This window comes from Ursus arctos, unplaced genomic scaffold (assembly GCF_023065955.2).
Source record: "Ursus arctos isolate Adak ecotype North America unplaced genomic scaffold, UrsArc2.0 scaffold_20, whole genome shotgun sequence".
Lineage (NCBI taxonomy): Eukaryota > Metazoa > Chordata > Mammalia > Carnivora > Ursidae > Ursus > Ursus arctos.
Window position 1 is genome coordinate 46357833 of NW_026622875.1, and position 23526 is coordinate 46381358.

The 23526-nt window shown below is 37.1% G+C and overlaps 1 protein-coding gene across 1 annotated transcript in view; it reads right to left on the bottom strand.

The window, feature by feature from the left end:
* Positions 1–1021: 1021 nt before the first annotated feature.
* DYNC1LI1 (dynein cytoplasmic 1 light intermediate chain 1) overlaps positions 1022–23526 on the bottom strand; it is a 43497-nt gene continuing 20992 nt past the window's right edge. Inside the window, exons 3-13 of the mRNA XM_026496841.4 lie at positions 17388–17504; positions 16422–16652; positions 14110–14279; positions 11794–11887; positions 9352–9487; positions 8463–8574; positions 6050–6109; positions 5883–5927; positions 5122–5242; positions 3560–3715; positions 1022–1977 (exon numbers count right to left, since the gene is read on the bottom strand). Of these exons, the coding sequence (XP_026352626.1) occupies positions 1865–1977; positions 3560–3715; positions 5122–5242; positions 5883–5927; positions 6050–6109; positions 8463–8574; positions 9352–9487; positions 11794–11887; positions 14110–14279; positions 16422–16652; positions 17388–17504 (1355 nt within the window). The 3' untranslated portion in view covers positions 1022–1864. The remainder of the gene's footprint in view (positions 1978–3559; positions 3716–5121; positions 5243–5882; positions 5928–6049; positions 6110–8462; positions 8575–9351; positions 9488–11793; positions 11888–14109; positions 14280–16421; positions 16653–17387; positions 17505–23526) is intronic.

A 23526-nucleotide genomic window follows, 5' to 3' on the forward strand; every position in this document is an offset into this window, starting at 1 on the left:
TTCCGCTAATGACTCAATTCCAAGGATTTTCTAGTACATCTCCAATGTCACACAGAAAAGAACGAGTTGGCCCAGACATGCAAACACAGCAGACATATCAAAGTATACCATGATGCCCAGTCAGTGATTTTCTTTCATTAGTCTTGCTTATTTCATCAAGTACTACTTTAGAAAAATCGGTCTTTCCAACACCATGTCTACAGAACCCTTTCCAGACTAAAGATTCTATCAGTGGCATTTTCATCACGTATTTCCTCAAGCAAAATGTTTTTACAAATTAGTTTTTCCATGCCCGTGAACAACCTAAGTTTTTTCCACCTTGAAACAAATTATTACCCTCTCCTGTATTTTTATCATTTATATTCAACAATTAGGAGCCAAATACTATTTAAAAGTAAAGATTTTAAAGTTTTAATGAAAGGATTATGTTAGATAGTAGAGGTATTGTCCTCAAACATTTTGCTGAAAAAAAATCTTTGGAATATATATTTTAAAGTAATAAAGAAGGCCAATGTAAAGGGCAATAGCCAGTTTTCTCCCCACTTGTCTGTAATGATTCAGTAAGTTAAATGTGCATGTGTTCTCTAGCTGAACTTCAGTAAGAAGTCGAATTGTTCTTATGAAGGTTCTAAAACAAGCATTTAGAAACAATACTGAAAATTCAGGTGCAACTACTAACAGGTGTTCTCACCTGTAAGAGAGGACCTATGTGTCAGTGCATTTGCCAAGCTTTTAAAACAGCTTCTGCCCAATAAATGACAAAACGCTACATTTTATCTACTAGAAATGCTGACATAAGATTCTGTAGTTCAAGACATGCTTGTGGGGAAGATGTGTTGATCAAGGTAAACTCCCAACTTAGGGAAACTTACAGGATAGTGAATCTCATGTATTTACTTGTCTCTTACAAAGGAGGTCAGAATGCTTAATAATCCTATCAAGTCAAACACCTCAAAATACTAATGAATCTCATTCATTGTTCAATAAATACAAATTATGCATAAGAGAATGCAACAAGTTATTTGAACCTGAATGCAGAGAATAAATACTTTATTAACTGATTACAGTTGAAAGTCACAAACAAAAAAGGGGTATATTAAGGCAGAGCCATATCTATATCTATATCTATATATTGATACAGATATAGATAGACAAATCCAAAGACTGTTACCTCTTTACATTTTAATAACCTCTGCATTTTTCTTTTATGCATTTAGGCAGTGTGCTTTCTTTTCTTCTCAGTTAAAGAATTGAATCTTGGCCAATATTTCAAAATCATATTTTGAAGACAACTTACAAGATCGTGGGTTGAGACAATGACTAGTGTATAAAATGCTATTTGATAGTTTTCTTCGCATATTCCATGTGTGGTATTGTATTTACGTTGGTGTGGAAAATCTGACAACTGATCTTTTCTCTTTTCCAGCAAAACTAACACATAATTTTTCAAATGATTTTAATAGTCTTAACTAAAATAAGCTTGGACTTCCAAGTCAGTCAAATGCCCAAAGCATATTATTTTCTGCCCTTTCCTAAACCCTCCTATGTTTTAAATAGCCTTTAGAGTATGATCACATGGCTGTATTTCAGATCTATAAATTTTGAGTTTTTCAAAATCCAAAATTATTTCCTTATGCAAAGTGGCAATGCAAACAGCAATCCTACATAGTGTAGAATAATTTTTCTTCTGTATAGCTTCCTTTTATAAAAAATGGGCAACCACAAAAAAAAAAAAAAAAAAAAAAGAATAAATTTAGTCCGTCTGAAAAAGCACTCCAGTTCCCTAATTCCACTTTTGAAGGAGAAGGCAGAGGCCAGTTTACATTATCCCAGAAAATTGAATAAATGGCTTTATTTGGTATCTTCAAGAAGCTTCTCCTTCCGTAGGAGATGTAGGTGTTGTAGAAGAAACTGTAACTGGTTTGCGTGCAATTCTGTCTAGCTCTGCGTGAACATCTGATAGGACAGGCTTCTGGCCTACGTTGAAGGAAAAGAAACAAGATTTAGGTAGAAGTCAAAGTATCTTTTACACCAATGTCTCTTCATTTAAAAGCTGCTAACAGTTTCATTAACTTTATCTAGCATACTAAGTTATATAAACATCCTTAATTTAAAAATAAATCCCCCCCCAAAAAAATCCCCTCATTTTACATTATGGGATCTGTTACCCAACGGAAGTAAAACTAGCACCTATCGTTTAATCTCATAAAGATATGTTTTAAAAAGGCACAGGACAATAAGAACAGTAAAACAGAAAATAGCAACAAAATTTTGGAATGTAGAAAGAATATGAATGAGTAGTAATTATATTAGCAGTCTTGGGAAAGCTTAATCTTCTACACTGGCATTGGGAAAAGCGAAGAAGTAATTCAGTTTATATCCAGAAACCTGTAAAAAGTTCTAAAAATGGTAGCTGCAGAATGTTATTTGTGAGAAGGGTGGGAAGAGGATGGGATTAAAAGGGAAAATGGGTTACAAGATCTGTTTAAAGGGCAGTTACAGAAGCAACAGAAGAAAACTAGACTGGACTTCACAAAAATTAAACACTTTTGTGCTTCAGAGGACACCATCAAGAAGTGAAAGGATAACCAACACAATGGGAGAAAACGCCTGCAAAGCCTACATCTAATAAGGGTCTAGGACACAGAATATATAAAGAACACTTAAAATTCAACAATAAAAAAACAAATAACCCAACTTAAAAATGGGCAGAGGGTTTGAATAGACATTTCTCTGAAGATCTACAAATGGTCAATAAACAGATGAAAAGATTCTCAACATCATTAGCCATCAAGGATATGCATATCAAAACCACAATGAGATAGGACTTCACAGCCAGTAGGATGGCTCTATTCAAAAAGATGGACAAAAACAAATGTTGGAGAGGATGTGGAGGATGTGGAGAAACTGAGACCCTCATTCCCTGTTGTTGGAAATATAAAATGGTGTAGCATTTTACAAAACACTTTGGCAGTTCTTCAAAAACTGGTTACCTTATGACCCAACAAATCCACTCCTGGGTATATACCCAAGAGAAATGAAAACATACGTCATTTGTCAAACATCTGTCAAAAACACATGTTCACAGTGGTTCTATTTATAATGTCCAAAAATGGAAACCATCTAAATGTCTATCAACTGATGAGCAGACAAACAAAATGTGGCATATCTGTACAATGGAATTTCATTCATAATAAATAATGATACAAGCTACAATGTGGATGGACCTTGAAAACATTATTAAAAACATTAAAGAAGGCATATAATGTATGATTTCACTTCTATGAAATCTCCAGATAGGCAAATCCACAAAGACAAAAAGCAGATCAGTGGTTGCCTAGGACTAGGGGATGCCGAGGGGAAAAAAAAAAGTTCCTGCAAATAGGCCAGAGGATTCTTTTTGGGGAGATTAAAATGTTTCAAAATTACATTATGATGGTTTGCATAACTCTGTAAATATATCATAATATAAATCTATATTTTAAATGAGTGAACTTCATGGTATGTAAATTTTATCTCAATAAAGCTATTAAAAAAAAAAGCGCTCTAAGAGTGTTACCTGATTTCTTGGCAGATGGTGGTAAACCACCGCTTCCACCTCCAGCCCCACCTCCAGGGCTACCACTGCCAACACCAGGGCCTCCTGGAGAGCCGGTCTTTTTACTCAGCAAACTGTTGAAGAAATTTGCCAGGACACCTTCACTTGTAGCTCCAGCTGTTAAAAAAACAAAAACCCAAAAACTTTCACTCAAAACATTAGATTCTTCTATAAATTATTATTAATCACCCACAGACAGCAATTAATACTTAAAATTTAAGAGCTGTGTACTCCAGGGGCGCCTGGGTGGCACAGTGGTTAAGCGTCTGCCTTCGGCTCAGGGCGTGATCCTGGCGTTATAGGATCGAGCCCCACATCAGGCTCTTCTGCTATGAGCCTGCTTCTTCCTCTCCCACTCCCCCTGCTTGTGTACCCTCTCTCGCTGGCTGTCTCTATCTCTGTCGAATAAATAATAAATAAAATCTTTAAAAAAAAAAAAAAAAGAGCTGTGTACTCCAAATTCAAGTATAGTTTGATCTTTTGAGCCTGGGTAACTATCTCTAATCTATACATTTGTAAAACAAAATATAAGTAAACTTAATTTAAGAGTATAAGATAATTATTAAAAAAATTAGAATGTTATTTTTTAAAAACCAAAAGCATTTAAAACAGATTTTATTTATTTTTTTTTTAAAAGATTTTATTTATTTATTTGACAGAGAGAGACAGCCAGCGAGAGAGAGGGAACACAAGCAGGGGGAGTGGGAGAGGAAGAAGCAGGCTCATAGCGGAGGAGCCTGATGTGGGGCTTGATCCCAGAACGCCGGGATCACGCCCTGAGCCGAAGGCAGACGCTTAACCGCTGTGCCACCCAGGCGCCCCTAAAACAGATTTTAGATGCTACTGTACCTCCTTTTTGAAAAAGGTTCTTCAAAATTTTAATTGTTGAGAAATATTTGCCTCAAGTATTACAAAAAGCTACCTAATCCTATATGAAAACCAGCAGAAGTTCCAAGACATAAATGCGTAAAGGATAACAAGAAACAATTCACAGAGGAGAAATACAAAGAGAAAGGAAATACCAGGGACAAAATTCTTACTAGTATTTAAAGAACGCTGATTAGGTTGTGGCAAAATTGCAACACTCAATGTTGATGACTTATAAATTGAATAAGCCATTTGAAACATATTATCAAAAGGGATAAAAGTGTACAAATGCTCATCTACTAATCCCACTTATGGCAATTACTCCTACTGAAATAGCTATTATGCATATAGTTTTTTTCTTTATGGTAACTGCAGATAACCTATTAGCATATGAATTTCTTCAATGAACTGCCTTGGGAGAAGGTTAAAAATAACACAAAATTTCATAAAACTTACACCACAGATATGATATATTAAGGCTATAATATAAAACGGCTTGAAGTCTGATTAACTATGAGATTATACTGACAGAGACAAAGATTAGAAGCTATTGCACAAAAAAGAAAACAGCCATGGAAAAGGCGGGAAGCTAGATAGATTTCTTTTTAGTATGAAATGTATTGTGTTGCTTTTTCTAGAAAAAGAGAGAAATGTACCTTTCATGTTTGGATCAATTTTTTTTGACCCAGCAGGGATGGGTGACACGCTGGCAACATTGGATGACACGGATCGGTTTGGTGTTCGAGGGGAGCCTCCTGGGACTCTTGGTGAGGCATCCTATGTAAAAACAGGAAAGCCATAATAATCAAAACAGGAAACTTCCAACTTCACCAAAGTTAGTATAAAAAGAAATTACTTTTTAACTGTCCCCCATCTGTTCTACTGGTATGTTGCAGAAGACGTTTAGCAATCATGTCCTCATTATGAGATAATACCAGAGACCCATCACATTTTAGAATACAAACTCCCCTTCAATGGAAAAAGAACATACTGAATAATGGGGTGTGATTACAAATATAAGCATGGGAGTCAGATCTGGGTTCCAGACTTGCACCCTACTAGCTGTAAAATCTCAGACAAGCTATAAGGTCCTCCAAAGCCTCCATTTCCCCACCTGCAGAACCCGGCTGGTAGTACCTGCCCCACTGGGCTGCTGTGAGGATTTATAAAGAACATACATACAGGGTTGCGCACAGGAACTGATGCGTAACAACAAGGCAAAATGGATCTTTAGGATTTAAATATTCTAAGAAGGAGTGAGGTTTATCCTTTAAAATGTCGCAAATTCCAGAAGAATTCTTAATTCAAGTTTATATCAAAGCACACCCACATGGGACATGTATACGGTTAAGAAAAAAAGGAACTAAACCAATAATGTATGACACTTTAATAATTTTTCAAAATCTGTAATACTGACCACAGGCCTTCCAGCTGCAGTTGGTGGTTGCTTTGCTAAAAGGGACTGAAAAACACAAAAGAGTTCTAGGTTAGACACTCACAGCATGTATAGCTGTATTTTAAAAAATACGTAAGAACAGTTTACCCATTAACCATACTAAATCTGCTTCTGACATAATTTCATACCTGTAGCTTCATAAGAAACACTTGGTCATCTTCTGCCACAATTTCCTTCTCATGTACAAACTGAAATGAGCAATGCATAAATGAGCAAGTCTAATATATTATGCTAAAACCATTAATAACATACTCTCTAGACTAATTTAAAAAAATATTCAATACAAACATTACCTATGTTTACACAAATGAGCTGCCTGACCCAAGGCCCTACAGCAGAGCTGTCCAACAACCGTCTGCACTGGGATGAATGTTCAATAGCTGTGCTGTCCAATACTGTAGCCACCAGTCACCTGTAGCTATTAAGCATTTGAAACGTGGCTACTGTGGGGTGCCTGGGTGGCTCAGTGGGTTAAGCACTTGAGTCTTGACTTCGACTCAGGTCATGATTTTGGGGTTGTGAGATCGAGGCCCGAGTCCACCTCTGTGCTGAGTGTGGAGCCTGCTTAAGATTCTCTCTCCCTCTCTCTGTCCCTCCCTAGCCTTGTGCTGGAAGGAAGGAAGGAAGGAAGGAAGGAAGGAAGGAAGGAAGGAAGGAAGGGAGGAAGGAAAGAAGAAAGGAAAGAAAGAAAGAAAGAAAGAAAGAAAGAAAGAAAGAAAGAAAGAAAGAAAGGAAGGAAGGAAGGAAGGAAGAAAGGAAGAAAAAGAAAGAAAGAAAGAAAGAAAGAAAGAAAGAAAGAAGGAAAGAAAGAAAGAAAGAAAGAAAGAAAGATAGAAAGAAAGATAGATAGATGGGGCTACTTGACTCAGGTACTGAAATTTTATTTAGTTTTAGTAAGTACGTATTTAAAGGCCATATGTGACTGTAGCTACCGTACTGGGCAGCATAACCTTAGAGTCACAGGTATATTAATCATGCTTATAAAACATGCTAACCAACAATTAGGTGTTTTAAAAGGGCCAATAATACCCCGGGTGAGAGAAAAGCAATTTGCCCCTGGTTTCTCTGAAATAAAAATATAATGGCTCTTCTACCTGCTAAATAATTAGGCAAAAAGAAGCAGCAACCATCTCCTGCTTCTACTGTTTCTGTACAATGCACACCATGGGTCTACTTTCCACCAGCAGCCAGAGTGATCCTTTGAAAAGGTCAAGCAGATTACATCACTCCTCTGCTCAAACTCCCCCTCCAGCCGCTTTCCATCCCACTCAGAATGAAATTCAAAGTCCTGACTCCCGCTGAATGAGAAAGCCCCACAAGATCTAACTCTGCCTTCCATCTCCTATCAGTCTGGCCCTCCTCTTCACTCTTTTCCAGCCTCTTTGCCCTCCCTCTACATTCCTGCCTCAGGACATGCACACTTTCTGCTCCCTGAGTAGGTAACACTCTACCCTCTTACCAGAGCCATTCCCTAACCACTCCTAAAACAGCCCCCCCCCCCTGCCGCCCCTGCTCCCCGCACCCTCCCTCACTGGGTTTTATAGGCACAGCACTTAGCAGCACTGGAGCACTGGCTGTGTAAGGATTTACTACTGCATCGTTGTCCTATTTAGAACCTAGTGCCTAAACAGGGGCTCAGGAGGTATTAGTGGGATGAATAAAAGACAACTTACAGCACAATTTTGTTGGTTAAAGAGAATGGGAAAAACTGCTTTTTTTTTTTCTTGATGTGTGCATTTAGACATCCAAACCAAATATCCCAACTGATTTTTCATTTGTCATTAATTTTCTTATTTCTAATTACCCACAAACAGAAGACATGCTCAGTATCAATGTTTGGATTTTTTTTTTCAATGTTTGGATTTTTAAGTAAGAATCTTATTATATGTTAAATCAGAATTATTTTTCCTAAAGCATGTCCACTTAAAAGTCACTGAGAAGTACTATATGTAAACACTTCTTTTTATACAACTTTCTACATCTGTAACATCTAACTTTAGAACATGACATATTAACATGAAATCGAAATATGTCAAAGAAGAGTACTTTCTGGAAGCAGATTAAATAGTCATACGAATGACATGTAACAGTTAAGACTAAACTGGAAGCTCCTGTATAGCTGTGGGCTAGCATGGGTAACTAGTGACCATGGAGAAGATTCCAGATCTGCCTCAACAGATAGAAGCTAATAAAATTACTCTATCAATGTTTTCTTGGCTTTTGGCTGAGTTCTACTCTCCAAGATCCATATATTCACTCCTACTAATTCATTACTTCCATTAGAATATGGAATCCGCACTACTATTTTCTAATATAAATATGCCAAAGGCTAAGTGAGAATTCAGTACCTGAACAGCTGGTTTATATTTTGATAACACAGATTTTTATTTTGAATTGACATTAGAAACACCCAAATTATACTTAGAAAACCCCTTGATAGGAAAGCACCCCCTTACCTTTCTAACTATAATCTTAAAATTATGGACTTCCCCCTCAGTTTAAAAGGCTAAATATCGAGACTATATATGCTAAAAGTGTTACCTTTCGGACAGGTGGTTTAGTTATAATGTCTTCAAAATTATCTTCTGCTTTTAATGTTTGAAAATTTTCATGTAATATTCCTATTTTCTTATCATTATCCCACCCTGCTGGACTGGAAAGAAACACATACGATAAATCTCAAACACTTATACAGTCATTCCTTCATTAAATCCATGATCATATTAAAGGGAACAAATCTGACCAATTAGGAAAAACTAATCAGCTTTTAGGGCGCCTGGGTGGCTCAGACGGTTGAGCGTCTGCCTTTGGTTCAGGTCATGATCCCAGGGTACTGAGTCTTGCATTGGGCTCCCTGCGCAGCGGGAAGTCTGCTTCTCCCTCTCCCTCCGCTCCTCCCCCGACCCTGCTGGAGCTCTCTATCTCAAATAAATAAATCCAATCTTTAAAAAAGCCCAAAAAACTAATCAGCTTTTTAAATATAATGCTCAAGTTATAGTTTACTAATTTCTACTTAAAAAGGCTCTTAATCTTTCTGATTTCAAAAATGCACAGTTTTGGGGGTTCTTTGGAGGGGGGTCTGGTCAATTGTTTTTACCTCTCAATGTATTCACATAACTTTTTGAAAGCACATCTAGATTATACACTGGGTCCTTTATGTATCAAAAACAATAAAAAAATAAGTAAATACGCTGGTATCTGCACTCAACAGTTTAGCTATATATAATAGCGAGGTCTTCCTAAAAGCCAGCAATAAATTAACAGGCAAAGATAAATAGATCACGGCAGGTTATAAATAAAACAATCTAGAAGACAGTCTCACCTACTCATTGTGGAAAGGTCTACTGGTCTCACGTCAAAACCAAAAAATGAGGATTCACCATCAAATTGCAGCAATAACACACGATAATACACCAAAGAGGATACTTACATAAATACTGCATCTTTTTCCACAACAACAGCAGGAATCTTATAGGGAAATCCATACAGTTTCTGAACGATATATTTATATACTAAATCTATATTTTTGTTTTCTTTTACTGACGTGTAAATAAGCGCTGCACCATCTGAATAATACCGTTAAAGAAATTTTTGGACAAATTCCAGGAACAGGTACCATAAAATTCTGTGTTCTCAGCTTAACAGTTACATGCACAGTAGTTTCAAAAATCATTCCAAAAGGTACATTATAGGGTAGTCAAGAATTTCAGAAGTATAAAATACATATAGGCTAAAACGCAAATAAAACAATCTTTATATTATTGACTTAATTTAGGAGGGCAAAAGTCTCATTAAGCCAAGAAAGTCAAGGTAATTTAGTAATACTGACACTGCTACTACCTCTCCATTTAAAGCACAAGAGGTAATTGACTTTGTTTTTCACCTTCCTAAACTGCACGAAGGAGGGATATTTATCAACTATTTTGCTTACGCTTTCAAAAAAAAAATGGTGTATACTAGTATCTCTTGTGGTTTTCACTAGCCCCAGGAATGAGAACTTCAGGAGCAAAGCTCAGGAGACCTACTGAAGAGAGATGAGCCAACAGGTACCATCAGGAAACTTTCAGGCATGATTCAAGGCAAAAGTCGATTTCATGATCAAACCTTGAGGTAACACAACTTCCCAGGAGGATGCATTAATTAAAGCAGACCCTGCCAAATGACACGGTAGATCCAGAGATGAAGAGATGCTGTGGAAAAGGGGCAATGTGACTACTGACAGATGATGTGGTCGGAGTGGCTATCAGAAATTCTATGGCCACTGCTAAGGACCACGCTCTAGCACTGCCCCCTGTGTCGTGAGATGGTAACTTAGACCAAGGGGAAATGCTGGGAATGGTCACACTTCTACTTCTGAACAGGGATACTCATATTTACTAGCGCATGAATCAAGGCTTATGAAGCTAAAAGTGGTATTGCTAAATACGACTTCTCGTAAAACTTGACAGAAACAAACATCATCACCTTAAGTAAAAGCTTAATTGTATGAGCTTTTCATTAATGAGTGATCTTTTCTCATGAGAAACAACTTATAGCTGAAAAATTTGCATTGTAATTAACATTTTAAAAACTTAAAAATAAAGCCACACTATCTTGAAGTGACTTCTCAGTTTGTATTCTTTTAAGATCAATGGGCTCTACTAAAGGTCTGTAATTATTTTAGTGGACAGTCTCCTTCCTGATTACATTTCTGTATGTACACTTTCAAGAAGAGCATTAAATAAATGTTTAAAGAGACTGCTTGTTCCCAAATTTGCTAATCTTCAAAGATAACAAAAAAGTCTATAGACATTTACTTCAATTACTCCCACTTTTTGTCCTCTTTTTAAAGTCTCTTATGTAGATAAATGCCCTTCAATTCAACCCAAATCAACTGCTATGTGACAGGAGAAAAGAAAGGGCCATGGAGAGGACAAAGTACTGAGGGGAAAAGGGAAACTGTCAGTGTCAAGTGATCTATTCATTACTCAGCTAGGCTTCTTGCAAGTGCTCCTTAAATTAAACTTCCATTAATGAAGATGGAAAAGCTACGGACACTATAAACATGTGTATATTACTTATGATTCCTATCTGTCCTGATGTCACCATTTCTTCACTTTTCAGACACAAAAGCTTTGGTTAGGGAATGTAACCGCAGACTCTCTGATCCAAGAGGGGTGGGTGGGAACGGCTCTCCTCAGTGCACTCAAGCTGTGGCACAGTTTTCAATAGCAAATTCTCTTAAAAGCATTCAGGTACAACCCTCATTTTATCCTTCTTTTAGCTGTGAATGTTATTCAGTGGCTCCTCTAATCCTTGCAACCTAGACGAGATTCGTTATAATAGGTTTTCTAACCTTGTGATCATCAAAATAACCCAGAAAGCTTTTTAAAAGTAGAGATTCTTCAGCCTCACCTTGAAATGTTCCAACTCAGCAAGGCTTAGCTGGGCACGGCCAGATTTGGAAACCACTGCATTAGACTATGTGTAAGAGATGGTAACGTAATGAACATATTAAAAATGGGAGCACACAAACCTAAATATTGATCATGCCCCAATACCATTCCCAATAAATGAATACTGCTTTGTCATCAGAATGTTTACAACGCCGACTCATTAGAATTTTCCACAAAAGACTGATACTTGATAATGATTTTGCTTAAGCATAATCCTTTAAAACACAGCAAATCAAAGATACATAATTCAATACTTGCTGCTATAGCTCAAAATAACCCACATATAAATGATTTGGGAGCTAAAATGAAATTTCTAACCAGAAGCAGGAGGAAAAAAGTTTAGAGGATTTCTGAAGTCCATCAATTTAATTCCCTTAATTGAAAAAAGCAAACAACAGGTAAGGTACATCGCATTGATCAATGCGGGAAAAGGATACACTGTAAACAAAACTTCCGGATATGTGACTGAATAAAATCAAAATGTTCATCTCTGTAGTCATGTTCTTTCTCCAATACACTAATGGCATCACACTGTTGAGTTAAAATAATTAAAAAAAAACAATAAGAACATTAACTTTAATCAAAGTTAAATACAATGATTTAAATAGTTTTGGGTGGGGAATATCACAAACCTACCACGGACATGGTGACTGAATATCAGAATATTAGAATATCAGTTACTCCTATCTGTCTAGATTCTTTTAGTTGGAGTCAAGACTAAGGAATAATTTTCTTTGAAAAGTACTAATGTCTATGTTCTATTGAATGTTGAAAACACCAAAGAGAAAGTTTTGGTACATAAAGGAATGAAGAATAACAGGACAAGCACATGGTTGCTCATACTTGCTGACTCAACTCCTTTTGACTTAAGCGAAGTTTTGAAGTTCTAAACTCTATTCTAGTTCTATAAACAATTTGTATATCCAGGAGTCCACACCTTTCCCTATTTCCTCTTCGCTCCTCTGTTTATCTGATAATTCTTAATTGACCTTCATTTTTTTTCTGGTTCCTTTGTTCACTCTTACTACAATCTTACCAACAGAAAAAAAAAAAAAGAGAGAGAGAATGACGGGATGTTTTTGAACTGTTGTCTCCTGTACAGTCAATGAGACGATTCTGAATTCTGCTACAGAAAAATGTTACAAAAAAATAAACATGATATCCAAATTACGTCACCAAAACCTTTTGGAACTGAAGGTACTGAAATCTAAAAATAACCATTTAACAATAATGTTCATTATGCCTAATATTAGTTTGGGGTCAAATCTGACATGCAATTTCTTGTTATGCATATATATATCGTAGAGTCTCTTTGTATAATCACGATATAGGATGCTTGTCCATTCTATAGAACACAGAGTAATTACTCCAAATTACTAAAGATATTTATAATAATTGTATTGCTGACTTATGATACTTTTAGTGGAACATATTTAAATGAAATAAGAGGATCTGGACCTAAGGCAAGACTCTTAAGTCTCTCTGAATCTCAATTTCCACAGTCTTAAAGCAGAGTTGAACCGCCATTATTTCTCTGTCCTGGGATACCTCTCCCACCCCCCTACGTATTTTAAAAGCTCTTAAGCTAATACAAAACTGATGATTGTCTTAGAGTTTGTGAAATACAGCAGATAATCTCTTTTGGCTCAAAAGTCTTATGCATCGACTCATTTGATACTAATTCAGGTCCCTTTACGCTTAACATTTTTCCTTTGAAAATAAGAGGTTTTTATAAGAGGCAAGTTGTGGTGTAAAACAGGGAAGTATCTGCCAACAAACAGCTCTTTGTCAAACAACATAAAATGAAAACGTACCACACAAAAAAAGATTCTAGTGTGAGAGTTTAAAAATAGTTTTACAGTTTTACACCACAATCACTATTTGAAAAGCAGATACCAGATTTTGATTTAATTATTTTAAATGCTACCCCATCCCTTTATTATTGATAATTTTTGTAGCATTTAAAATAAAACTTAAGCTAGATTAAAAATTTTTTATCATTTTATTCCAAAGAGGAGTAAGTGCCATACCTCCCTTCAATTATATGTGCAAGTTTTTACATGTTACAGAAAACATAAATAATTTTAGATCTCAAAGTGGTTTCTATGTTCTGTCATTTCCTTAATATTCCATGACTTATAAACAATAAAGACATACTACTTAGGACCATATGGGAAGAAGATGAACTTGAACCAGAAATTATTTTTAAAGGGAATTTGATTTTATTATAAAGTGTAATGGAACTAAATTAACAGAATTTGGGAATAATCCTATCAGAACCTCTATAATAAATAAATAAAAAGCCCTTGAAAACTGCATATCAACTTTACATAATGAGTGCTGGTAGGTGTTTAAGTCTATTTTATTTTAAGTGCATAACCTTCTGATATTAGGATATTAGTGTATCACAATTTAATGTGCAATGTATTTTATAAAAATTAATACCGAAGTTATCGTCTTACCTGTAGTATTTCTACTTAACTGACTGGACAATGAAGTCTAACTGAAATTAGGAATATGAAATTCAATCGCAAACAGAGTATGTGAAGTAACATTTTCTTTCAAAGAAACTATGATTAAGATCATAAAACCAACGTGTGATTATTATTCAATATTTTAAACTATTATCTCTATTTGTTAAAAAAAATTATCTAGGAAAGCTAGTGTGTCAACTCCAAAAGGAGGCAGGAAAACAAAACAGTTGTTCATCCTTGGTTAATACGAGTAGTAGCATCTCTAGGAAGGAAGCTAACCTTTGTGCAAACTACTAGTACTGGGATGCCCAAGTTATGTGTAAGTGTGTCCGCACCCAGAGGTAAAACCACACTGTCGTCTTTGTCTTCCTGCGACCCAGTATTTCTTCTCTGAGGAGAGGCTGGAAAATCTTCTCCCGGCTCTACATATTCTTGGAAGTCTCTAATCACTGAAAATCAAAGTAAATAATTTAATACATAGTTTAGAAATTGCTTTATTTCAGCAGGTAGCTTTTTCTGCCATCATCTAAATATGTATTTTATGAGACTTTATACTTAGTCTCGTGTAAGAGAAGAAACAAAAAGGGTTTGAGAAATCTGTTTCAAAGACAGGACAGAAACACTAGACCCACATTAATTATTAGGAGGCAGAGAATAACAGTGAGTGGCTTCAAAGAGTGAGGCTCAATGTAAGCCCAGTTCTGTCTGTACAAATTACTTTGGGTAAATCACAATCCAGCTTTGCTTCTCTATATTCTCTAATTCACAAAGGGCACTGAAAGGATAAAAAATAGGTGTGTGTGTGGGCAGGGGCGGGAGTGTTCCACAGTTTAAAAGTCAGTGGGTTAAGTGTCTCCCTTCGGCTCAGGTCATGATCCTGGAATCCTGGGACTGAGGCCCGCATTGGGCTCCATGCTCAGGGGAGCCTGCTTCTCCCTCCCCCTGTGCCCCTCCCTCTGCTTGTGCTCTCTAGCATTCTCTCTCTCAAATAAAATCATGAATGAATGAATAAAGGAAGGAAGGAAGGAAGGAAGGAAGGAAGGAAGGAAGGAAGGAAGGAAGGAAGGAAGTCAGACCTAGATGACTTTCTAACATTACTTTCCTTTCTCTAAACCCTTTACTCAGGTCTTCTCCTTTTTACCTAGGTGCAATCCTGGGTCATATTCACTCTCTACCATAATCCTGGTAAGAATTAATGAGATATTACCAATGCTGATAAATTTTTAGAACTCATTTGCAAGCCTGTCAAAACCACCACTTAACAAAAAGTTAATGTGAATGTATTAAGAGCCTTAACAATGTATACTTTGATTTATTGATTACTCTTTGATTACTTATTGATTACTCCTTGAGTAATTCTCAAGGAAATAATCAGTGATGCAGGATTTCTATATAAGGCTGCTTTCCATGTTTAAAAGGAAAATAACAAATCTGGAAACAAATTATCCACAGCATAGGATTTAAAACAGTATATGAGGGAATTCTACACAGAGCCATAAAGGAGGAAAACTGTCTTAAACCTACATGGGGTCAAGGAAGAGGGAACCTTGAACAGTTGAGCACAGCTCCTCCAGGAACACAGGGGCATGCATACAACCCTAGCAGATCTGGTAGCTAATACCCTTCAAATCAGAGGCTGAAATCTAACAGTGGTTCTCAGGTTTTGGCATGCACCAGAGTAACTGACTGTACTGAGTTTGGGGGAGGGGGCGGGGCTATGAATGTGTATTTCTGACAAGCTCCCAGCTCTACTGATACTGATGCTGCTGGTCCTGGGACCACAAACTGAGAACCAGTGCTATCGTATAAACTTAGGGAAAAAAAAGACCCACAGGCAATGGCCAACAGGGAAAGACAAGTATAGACTAAAAGCAGTTACACACTTTTTTTTCAGTGATTTAGGACATACATTCTCCTAAGTCTCTACTATTTCCTAGCATATAAATTCCAGTAAGCTGTCAATTTTCCCCTAAAAGTTATAATCAGCTAACAATAACAAAGAAAAGCAGCATTCCATCTGTATATTTTCTTAAGCAAAGTACGACATTGGCAAATGAAGAGCTCTCAGTGAAATTAAGAACTGTGACAACTGGCTTACAATCTCTTAGAAATGACCTGTATCATTTTCATAATTTACTTGAAAATTACCAATTTACATGGGCATATACAAAATATATACTTAGAAAATCATAAAAGCAGCTTACCATCTTTATGTTGTTAACATTCTGGGGGCACATTTCATTTTGACAAGGTTGATAGGATTGCTCTACTTATTAAGAAATCGAAATGCTGAAAATAAACGGCTGAAGAAAGATTCAATTTTTTTTTACTCCTGAAAATCTGCTTCTCAAAATGAACATTTACGGCCTTTTGGCAAAGGAGAAAAGACACCTCTACTAAAGAGTCTGCTATTATGTACAGGTTTCCAATTTAAAACTACATTAAAACCTAGCACATCAAATTGAATTTCTAAGCAGTAGTCACATTATGTACCCTTCACTAAATCTTATTCAAAGTCAAAAATTCCTACAGTTACGACAGCTAGGACATCAGGTGTTTGAAATCTATATTAGTATTTCTAGACTACTCACACTTTTGCTCCATTTCTTTAATTTCTTCAGGAGGAATTTTCAATTTGTCAATATGTTCTCTAACAACACTTGCCCATTTCTGTAGAGAATCCAAAGCAGTCCAAGGCTTTGACATATCCACAACCAGCATAACTAAAGTATCCTTCAGAGAAATGGCATCCAGCGAGAATTTAAGGAGGCCCTTGTGATATAGGTCTCCATCTAAGATCCATACATTACATCTTGTTTGATCTGTAATAGACGAAAGAAAGTTACCAAGGCAACAGGATTAAGTTATTTCATTACCCAACTAACAATACTACCTGGTGTCTTAGGGCACCTCCACAGGAGAGGTCTCCTTTCACAAGGTTGGACTATTTAGGTCAAAGGCCTAACAAACATTCAGGAAAATGATTTAACAGTCAACACAGAAGACCAGCAGCCTCTACTTCTTATTTCTCAATCCCAAATCACAGACATGAATTACATGTTTTTATTCTTACCACAGAATCTCTCTCCTTATCAGCAGACACAGCCATGCATATTCAAGATATTATACATAAAATGAAAAGGCAAGTGATGTAGACAAGAAAAAAAATGGCTGATCAGATTGAAAAAAGCTGGGGAATAGATGACATTTTTGTGTCAAAAATGAGAAGGTGAAAAGGGAGTCAACCAAACAACCCTAGGATACTATTATTTCACTATCTCAGGGGGGAAATGAACTGAAAAATTGAGATTCTTCAAGGATAGCAAGAAAGCTAGTCTGCACACCGAAATACCTTAAGATGTTAAAAAATATCACTGCATGAATCCCAATCCAAACCAATAAAAATATGCCCACGCATAACTATTCACTGACTAGCATGACAGACTAGGACTCCTAGTGAAAAGTGACACACTAAGAGAAGTCAAAGACTAATATGAGCAGCAGTGCACCTCTGGAAAGGCCTCAGGAAACTTGTTTTACATACAAATGACACTCACCTTCCCTGTCTTCATCATGAACATTTAAGTACAAATATTCCAACCCTCTTCCTTTCTTGTACTCTTCTATTCCCTGAATTTTTCTTATCAAGCTTGTTTTTCCAGCTCCATCTTCACCTGTAAAAGAGGGTAACTCTTTATAATTGTAATACGGATTATTTAAGGATGCTTTCTAGTGCCAAGTGAAAAACCCAACTGCAACTAACTTTAACCGAAAGGGTAATTTGATGGAAGATATCTAGGTAATTACACAGCTGAAGATGCAGACTTCACCTCCAAGATTCTTTGTCCTGGTGTCTCCGCCCTTCCTGTTAAGTCTGGTTCTATCCTATTACAAATGGCTTCCTCTATGGGTATTTTTCAGGAAGTTCAACTCTTATGTCATCCCAGTTTACTATACAAGGAACAAAAGACTCTCCCTACTGGCTTTCAGTATGAAGAATCTCAGGTAAAGACTCTTAATTAGCCTGGTTTGGTCACCCACCCACCGGCCACAATTATGGAGGATGGATGGTACATCAAAACTGACCAGGGCAGAAATTGTGGCTGTAGCCTCACCAAAACCATGAAGTCATAAGAAATATTAGTAAAGGAGAGGGGTGGGGGTAGTAAATTGAACAAGAACAAGGGGAAAAGGAATGCAGAACGGACAAAAATGAAATGCAGACTTAAAAAATATTACATTAAAAATATATTTAATATACTTTAATAAGTATTTTATAATATTTATATATTTAATAAATATAAAATATAAATATATATTTTATAAAAATATATTAAAATATTAATAGCAAAAACACAAACAACAAGTGTTAGCAAGGATGTGGAGAAAAAGGAACCCTCTTGCACTGTTGGTAGGAACGCAAACTGGTGCGGTCATTGTGGAAAACAGTACGGAGGTTCCCCAAAAAGTTAAAAATGGAACTACCTTCCCATCCAGTAATCCCACTACTGGGTATTTACCCAAAAATACAAAAGCACTAATTCAAATAGACACCCCTATGTTTACTGCAGCATTATTTAGCCAAACTATGGAAGCAACCCATGTGCCCATTGACAGATGAATGGATAAAGAAGATGTGGTATATATATATATATATACACACACACTGGAATATTATTCAGCCATAAAAGAATGAAATCTTGCCATTTGCAACAATATGGATGGAGCTAGAGAGTATAATGCTAAGCAAAGTCAGTCAGTCAGAGAAAGACAAATACCATACGATTTCATTCCTATGTGGAATTTAAGAAACCAAACAAGCAAAGGGAAAAAACAAGAGAGAGACAAACCAAGAAACAGATTCTTAACTATAGGAACAAACAGGTGGTTACCAGAGGGGAGGTAGGGAGGATGGGTGAAACAGATGAAGGGGAGTAAGAGTACACATTTATCGTGATGAGCACCGAGTAATGTATAGGATTGTTGAATCACTCTATTGTACACCTGAAACTAATAACACTGTGTGTTAACTAGTCTAGAATTAAGACAAAAAACTTGGAGCTCCTGGGTGGCTCAGTCAGTTAAGCATCTGAGTCTTGATCTCAGCTCAGGTCTTGATCTCAGGGTCGTGAGTTCAAGCCATGAGGCTGTGGAGCCCACTTAAAAAAATTTAAATTAAATTAAATTAAATTAAAAACTTATAAGAAAAAAAATGGGGAGCCGGGTGTGGGGATGGGCTAAACAGGTGATGGGCATGAAGGAGGGCATGTGTTGTGATAAGCACTGGGTGTTATATGTACGTGATGAATCGCTAAATTCTACTCCTGAAATGGAACTACGGTATTTATTAACTAACTTGAATTTAAGTAAAATCTTGGAAGAAAAAAAAAAAAAAAAAAAAGAAAAGAAAAAAACCCCTGCATCTTTATAAATACCTCAGATAAGAGGTACTTCCTAGAAATGGTAGGTAACAAATGAGATTTTATCTACAGAATATGTCTTCATTGGCCTTTTCAGATGTTTTATGAAACACGTCTATTTTCAAATGTCTGCATTTGCCATCAAGACAAATCACATCAGAGTTCATTTAGGTGTAGAAAAAAGTGACAGCTGCAGAAATTGATCATTTTGAAGCTTAAGACTTATGAAAAGAAGAAATGGGCTTAAAATATGTGTAAAATATGAATGTTCAATTTCAACCAACTGTTACTCCCAAATGTTAAAGTTGAAGAAGAGAGAAGAGTAGTGGATAGAAGTTTTGCTCCCAGAAAAATTCTGTTTCAGGTAGCAGAGTGCTTCTTCAGACATCTTAAGAATCTTCTCTGTGCCAAGCATATAAGATGTTAGAATATTCTTCGGAATAAGATATTCTTCTGTTTTTGCCTTCATTCCATTTTCTCCTGAGAGCCAACAAGAGTCACACTCTTGAGAAGGTTGACTTGGATTCTCTTGAAAGGCTGGATTATTGCCATGTTCCCACAATCTTTGTGACTAGCCTGTTCTCAACTTTCTCATCTCTACGTAGAGCAGATTTCATTAGATTTCCTTACAGCCTGTGTGTGTCTGTGAAATGTTCTTTATTCTCAATGTGTATACTTCCATTTTGTTACCAGAAGTGAGAAATTTTGAAATCGCAGGGTGGGGAAAAAACTCTCAAACTACCGTACTTACCATATTACATTTATTTGACAGTATACTCTTTTTCAAAATTAATGTTGTAAGATTTATCTTACAATGGCTCTCCAACGTGCTGAATATTAAGAGGCAGAACTATTATCGTTTAAAAATTTCAGGAGAGAAGAAATTACCAAAACAAACTTTATTCCCAATCTTTAGAGGCAGAATCAAGAGAATAGGAACATGACCACCTGTCACTCAGAGGCAGCCCACAGAGAAGAATGCATTGCATCATTTTCTTTTTCTTCTGAAAATAGCAATGACCCCTGGAAGAAGGAGTATCTTTTTCTTTTATGAGTCATAATGTAAAAATAATCAACAGTATTATTTTAATGGCCTCTAAAATAGCAGCACTGTTGCATACTGGAAAAGAGTGTGTTCTGAACTTAAATTTATATGAATTTAGATCCCGGCCCTGTCATTTCCTACCGATGAAACTTTGAATAAGATACTTATCTTTGGCAATTCTGAGTTCCAGTATCCTCGTCTGCCAAATGGGAGATAATCACCATTGCCCATTACAGTCATAGTTATGTTAGAATTACTGTTGCTTAGATGAGTGCAGCGGGCACTCTGGAAAATGTTTGCTGCTCCTGCTACAGAGATGGAACGGCAAGCCACTGATGGTCCCATCTGACTAGGATGTGGGCAAAGGAAGTAGTTACAGTCCTTTGTTTTTTGTTATATAGAAACACATGGACAGACTTCAAATTTTAGCCTTTTTCTGCCCTAACTTCTTAAGCTTTTGTCTTTCAAACCCATTAATACACAATAAAGTTTCCAAAGTGGATAAGGAAACAAAATTTATATCCTTCATGCAGGGATTTGTGAAACTCATTAATATTTTGGCAAAATTTCTGTTGTCTGAGACCAGATGTATCAGTGGCTGCCCTGCAAGAGGCTTAGGAATGTACATTTCATTATGGAAAGTGTAGAGTTAAAAGGCACTGTAGTCACAGGTACTTTCTGGATACTGGGGATACAGCAGTCAACAAAACACAAAAATGCCTGTACTGCTGAAGCTTTTGAGGGTAGAGGGTGACTAAGCAAAACACATACTATGTTAGTAAGTTCAATGGAGAAAAATAAGATGAGAAGGAACAGGAATGTAAGGGAGGTTGTGATTTTAAATCAGGTGGTTAGGAATGGCCTGCCCAAGGAAGTGATCTTTGAGAGAAGGGAGAAGTTTAGGCAACACAGAGGTTTCGGAAGAGAGTATGTTCTAGGCAGAGGGAACAGCATATAGGAAGTCTTTGAGGTTGGAATCTTACATTAATAATTATGAAGGCGAGTGTCTGGGGGAAAGGTAACAAGAGTATGATACTGTTTTTGTGCATATTGAAACGTGACGTATTTATGGGACATCCAGGTAGTGATGACCAGTAAGCAGTTCAGGAGAGGCTGAGGCTGGAAGGGAACGTGTGGGTCACTAGTACAAGTGGTACTGAAGTTGTGTGTGGAGCTGCTCCTGGAGTTACATTCAGAGGGAGAAGAGTCCAAGGCTGAGAAAGGAACCCTGGGGAACACAAACATCGGGTGGGGACGGAAGAGCAGCCTGCGAGGAAGACTCAGGACCAGCCACCTCCAAGGTCCGTGGTAGAGCAGCAGAGGGCGATGTTACCGAAGCAGTGGCAAGGGAGAGCCTTCCCTGACTTCTGTGTCTTCCTCTTCCTCTCTCTGCCTGGAGTACCGCTGTCCCCGCCGCAGGCTAACACCTTAGTTCAGGCCTACTTCGTTTCTTGCTAGGACTCCGTTAATATCTAGTTACCTAGTTTTCTTACTCCTTGTCAGCCAGTCTTCCACACTTCTGCCATAGCAGTCTTTCTAAAATACCTAAACACTGCCAGTGGCTCCTAAAGTTCATGCATTCAAATTATTTGTCCTTTGTGAAAGGACACTTCTTTGCCTCCAGGCCTCTGTATATGCTTTCCTTACTGCCTGGAATGACTAACTGTCCAGGGCTCATTAAACACTACAAGATCTGGCTAAAGCATTACCTACCGTCTCTACAAAGCCCTTTCTCATTTCCAGGCAAAACCAAGGATATTCCCTTAGGGCTGGCTTCCTGGTTTGTTGCCTATCTCCAGTGTAGTCCTAATGACAGTATCTTGAAATTGTCTCCTGCTTGTTTTCCCTCTCCAGTTTACAAGCCTCCCAGAGGACAGCGGCTTTGATATAGGATCTTTGCATTCCTCGTGCACAGTGTAGTAAATGTCTAACTTGACGGTTCTCAAAATGTGGCACCTACACCAGCAGCATCAGTAACACTGGTTATTTGTTAGAAATGCAGATTCTTGGACCCCCACCCCAGAAATCTAGGAGGGGAGGCCCAGCAACATGTGTTTAATAACCCCCCCGGGTGAGTGTGGCACTTTTGAAAACCGTTAGTCCAGTGAAATGAATGATGGACATTTACTCAGAGGAATAAACTCTGGTCTCGTAAGTAGGGGAGAACTCTTCAACTTCAGTCCTTAGAAAAAGGAAATAGCCAGGGCACCTGGGTGACTCTGGGTTGGACGTCTGCCTTCAGCTTGGGTCACGGTCTCGGGGTCCTGGGATCCAGCCCCATGTCAGGCTCCCTGCTCGGTGGGGAGTCTGGTTCTTCCTCGCCCTCTACCTGCTACTCCCCCTGCTAATGCTTGCTCTCTCCCTGTCTCTCTTTCTCCCTCTGTCAAATAATAAATGAATAAAAATCTTAAAAAAAAAAAAAAGGAAACAGCCATGTTCTCGTGATGGCTACAAGAACTTAAAATACAGCATATGTAGTTAAGATTGACTGTATATTTGATGTCATGAATTTGGGCTCAAAACCTATTTGGAGGCTATGGATTTAAACCTTTACAATTAGAATTAGATAAACTAAAAAGAAGACACAAACTTGTTATCTGAAGAACAATTCCATAAATTTTTCTTTAAAATTCCATTAGCCAACATATATTACATCATTAGTTTCAGATGTAGAATAATTCATCAGTTGCATACAACACCCAGCGCTCATCACATCACATGCCCTCCTTAATGCCCGTCACCCAGTTACCCCATCCTCCCCCACGCCTCCCCTCCAGCAACCCTCAGTTTGTTTCCTAGAGTTAAGAGTCTCTCATGGTTTGTCTCCCTCTTTGATTACTTCCCGTTCAATTTTCCCTCCCTTCTCCTATGATCCTCTGCACTGAAGAACCAGTCCATAGTATCACCACTACAGATAAGCAAATCAGTGACTATTTCGAGGTGATATTATTATGGTTTTGGGTCTTTTGCTTCTGTATGTTTTTTTAAATTCAGAAACTTTTGTATTTAAGTCATTTGAAATACTAAAAAGGATTTGAAATAAACCCATCTGATTCTGACCCTTTTTTAAGGTATCTTTTTATTTTCTAACATCTAAAATAGGAATTAAAAAGATAAATCTTGCGTTATATTAAATGAAGTTTTATCTGATCACCGCCTATTTTTATGGATGCATATATACTTTAGAAAATAAGACATTTTATTGTTGATTTAAGCTTCTATTACAAGTCT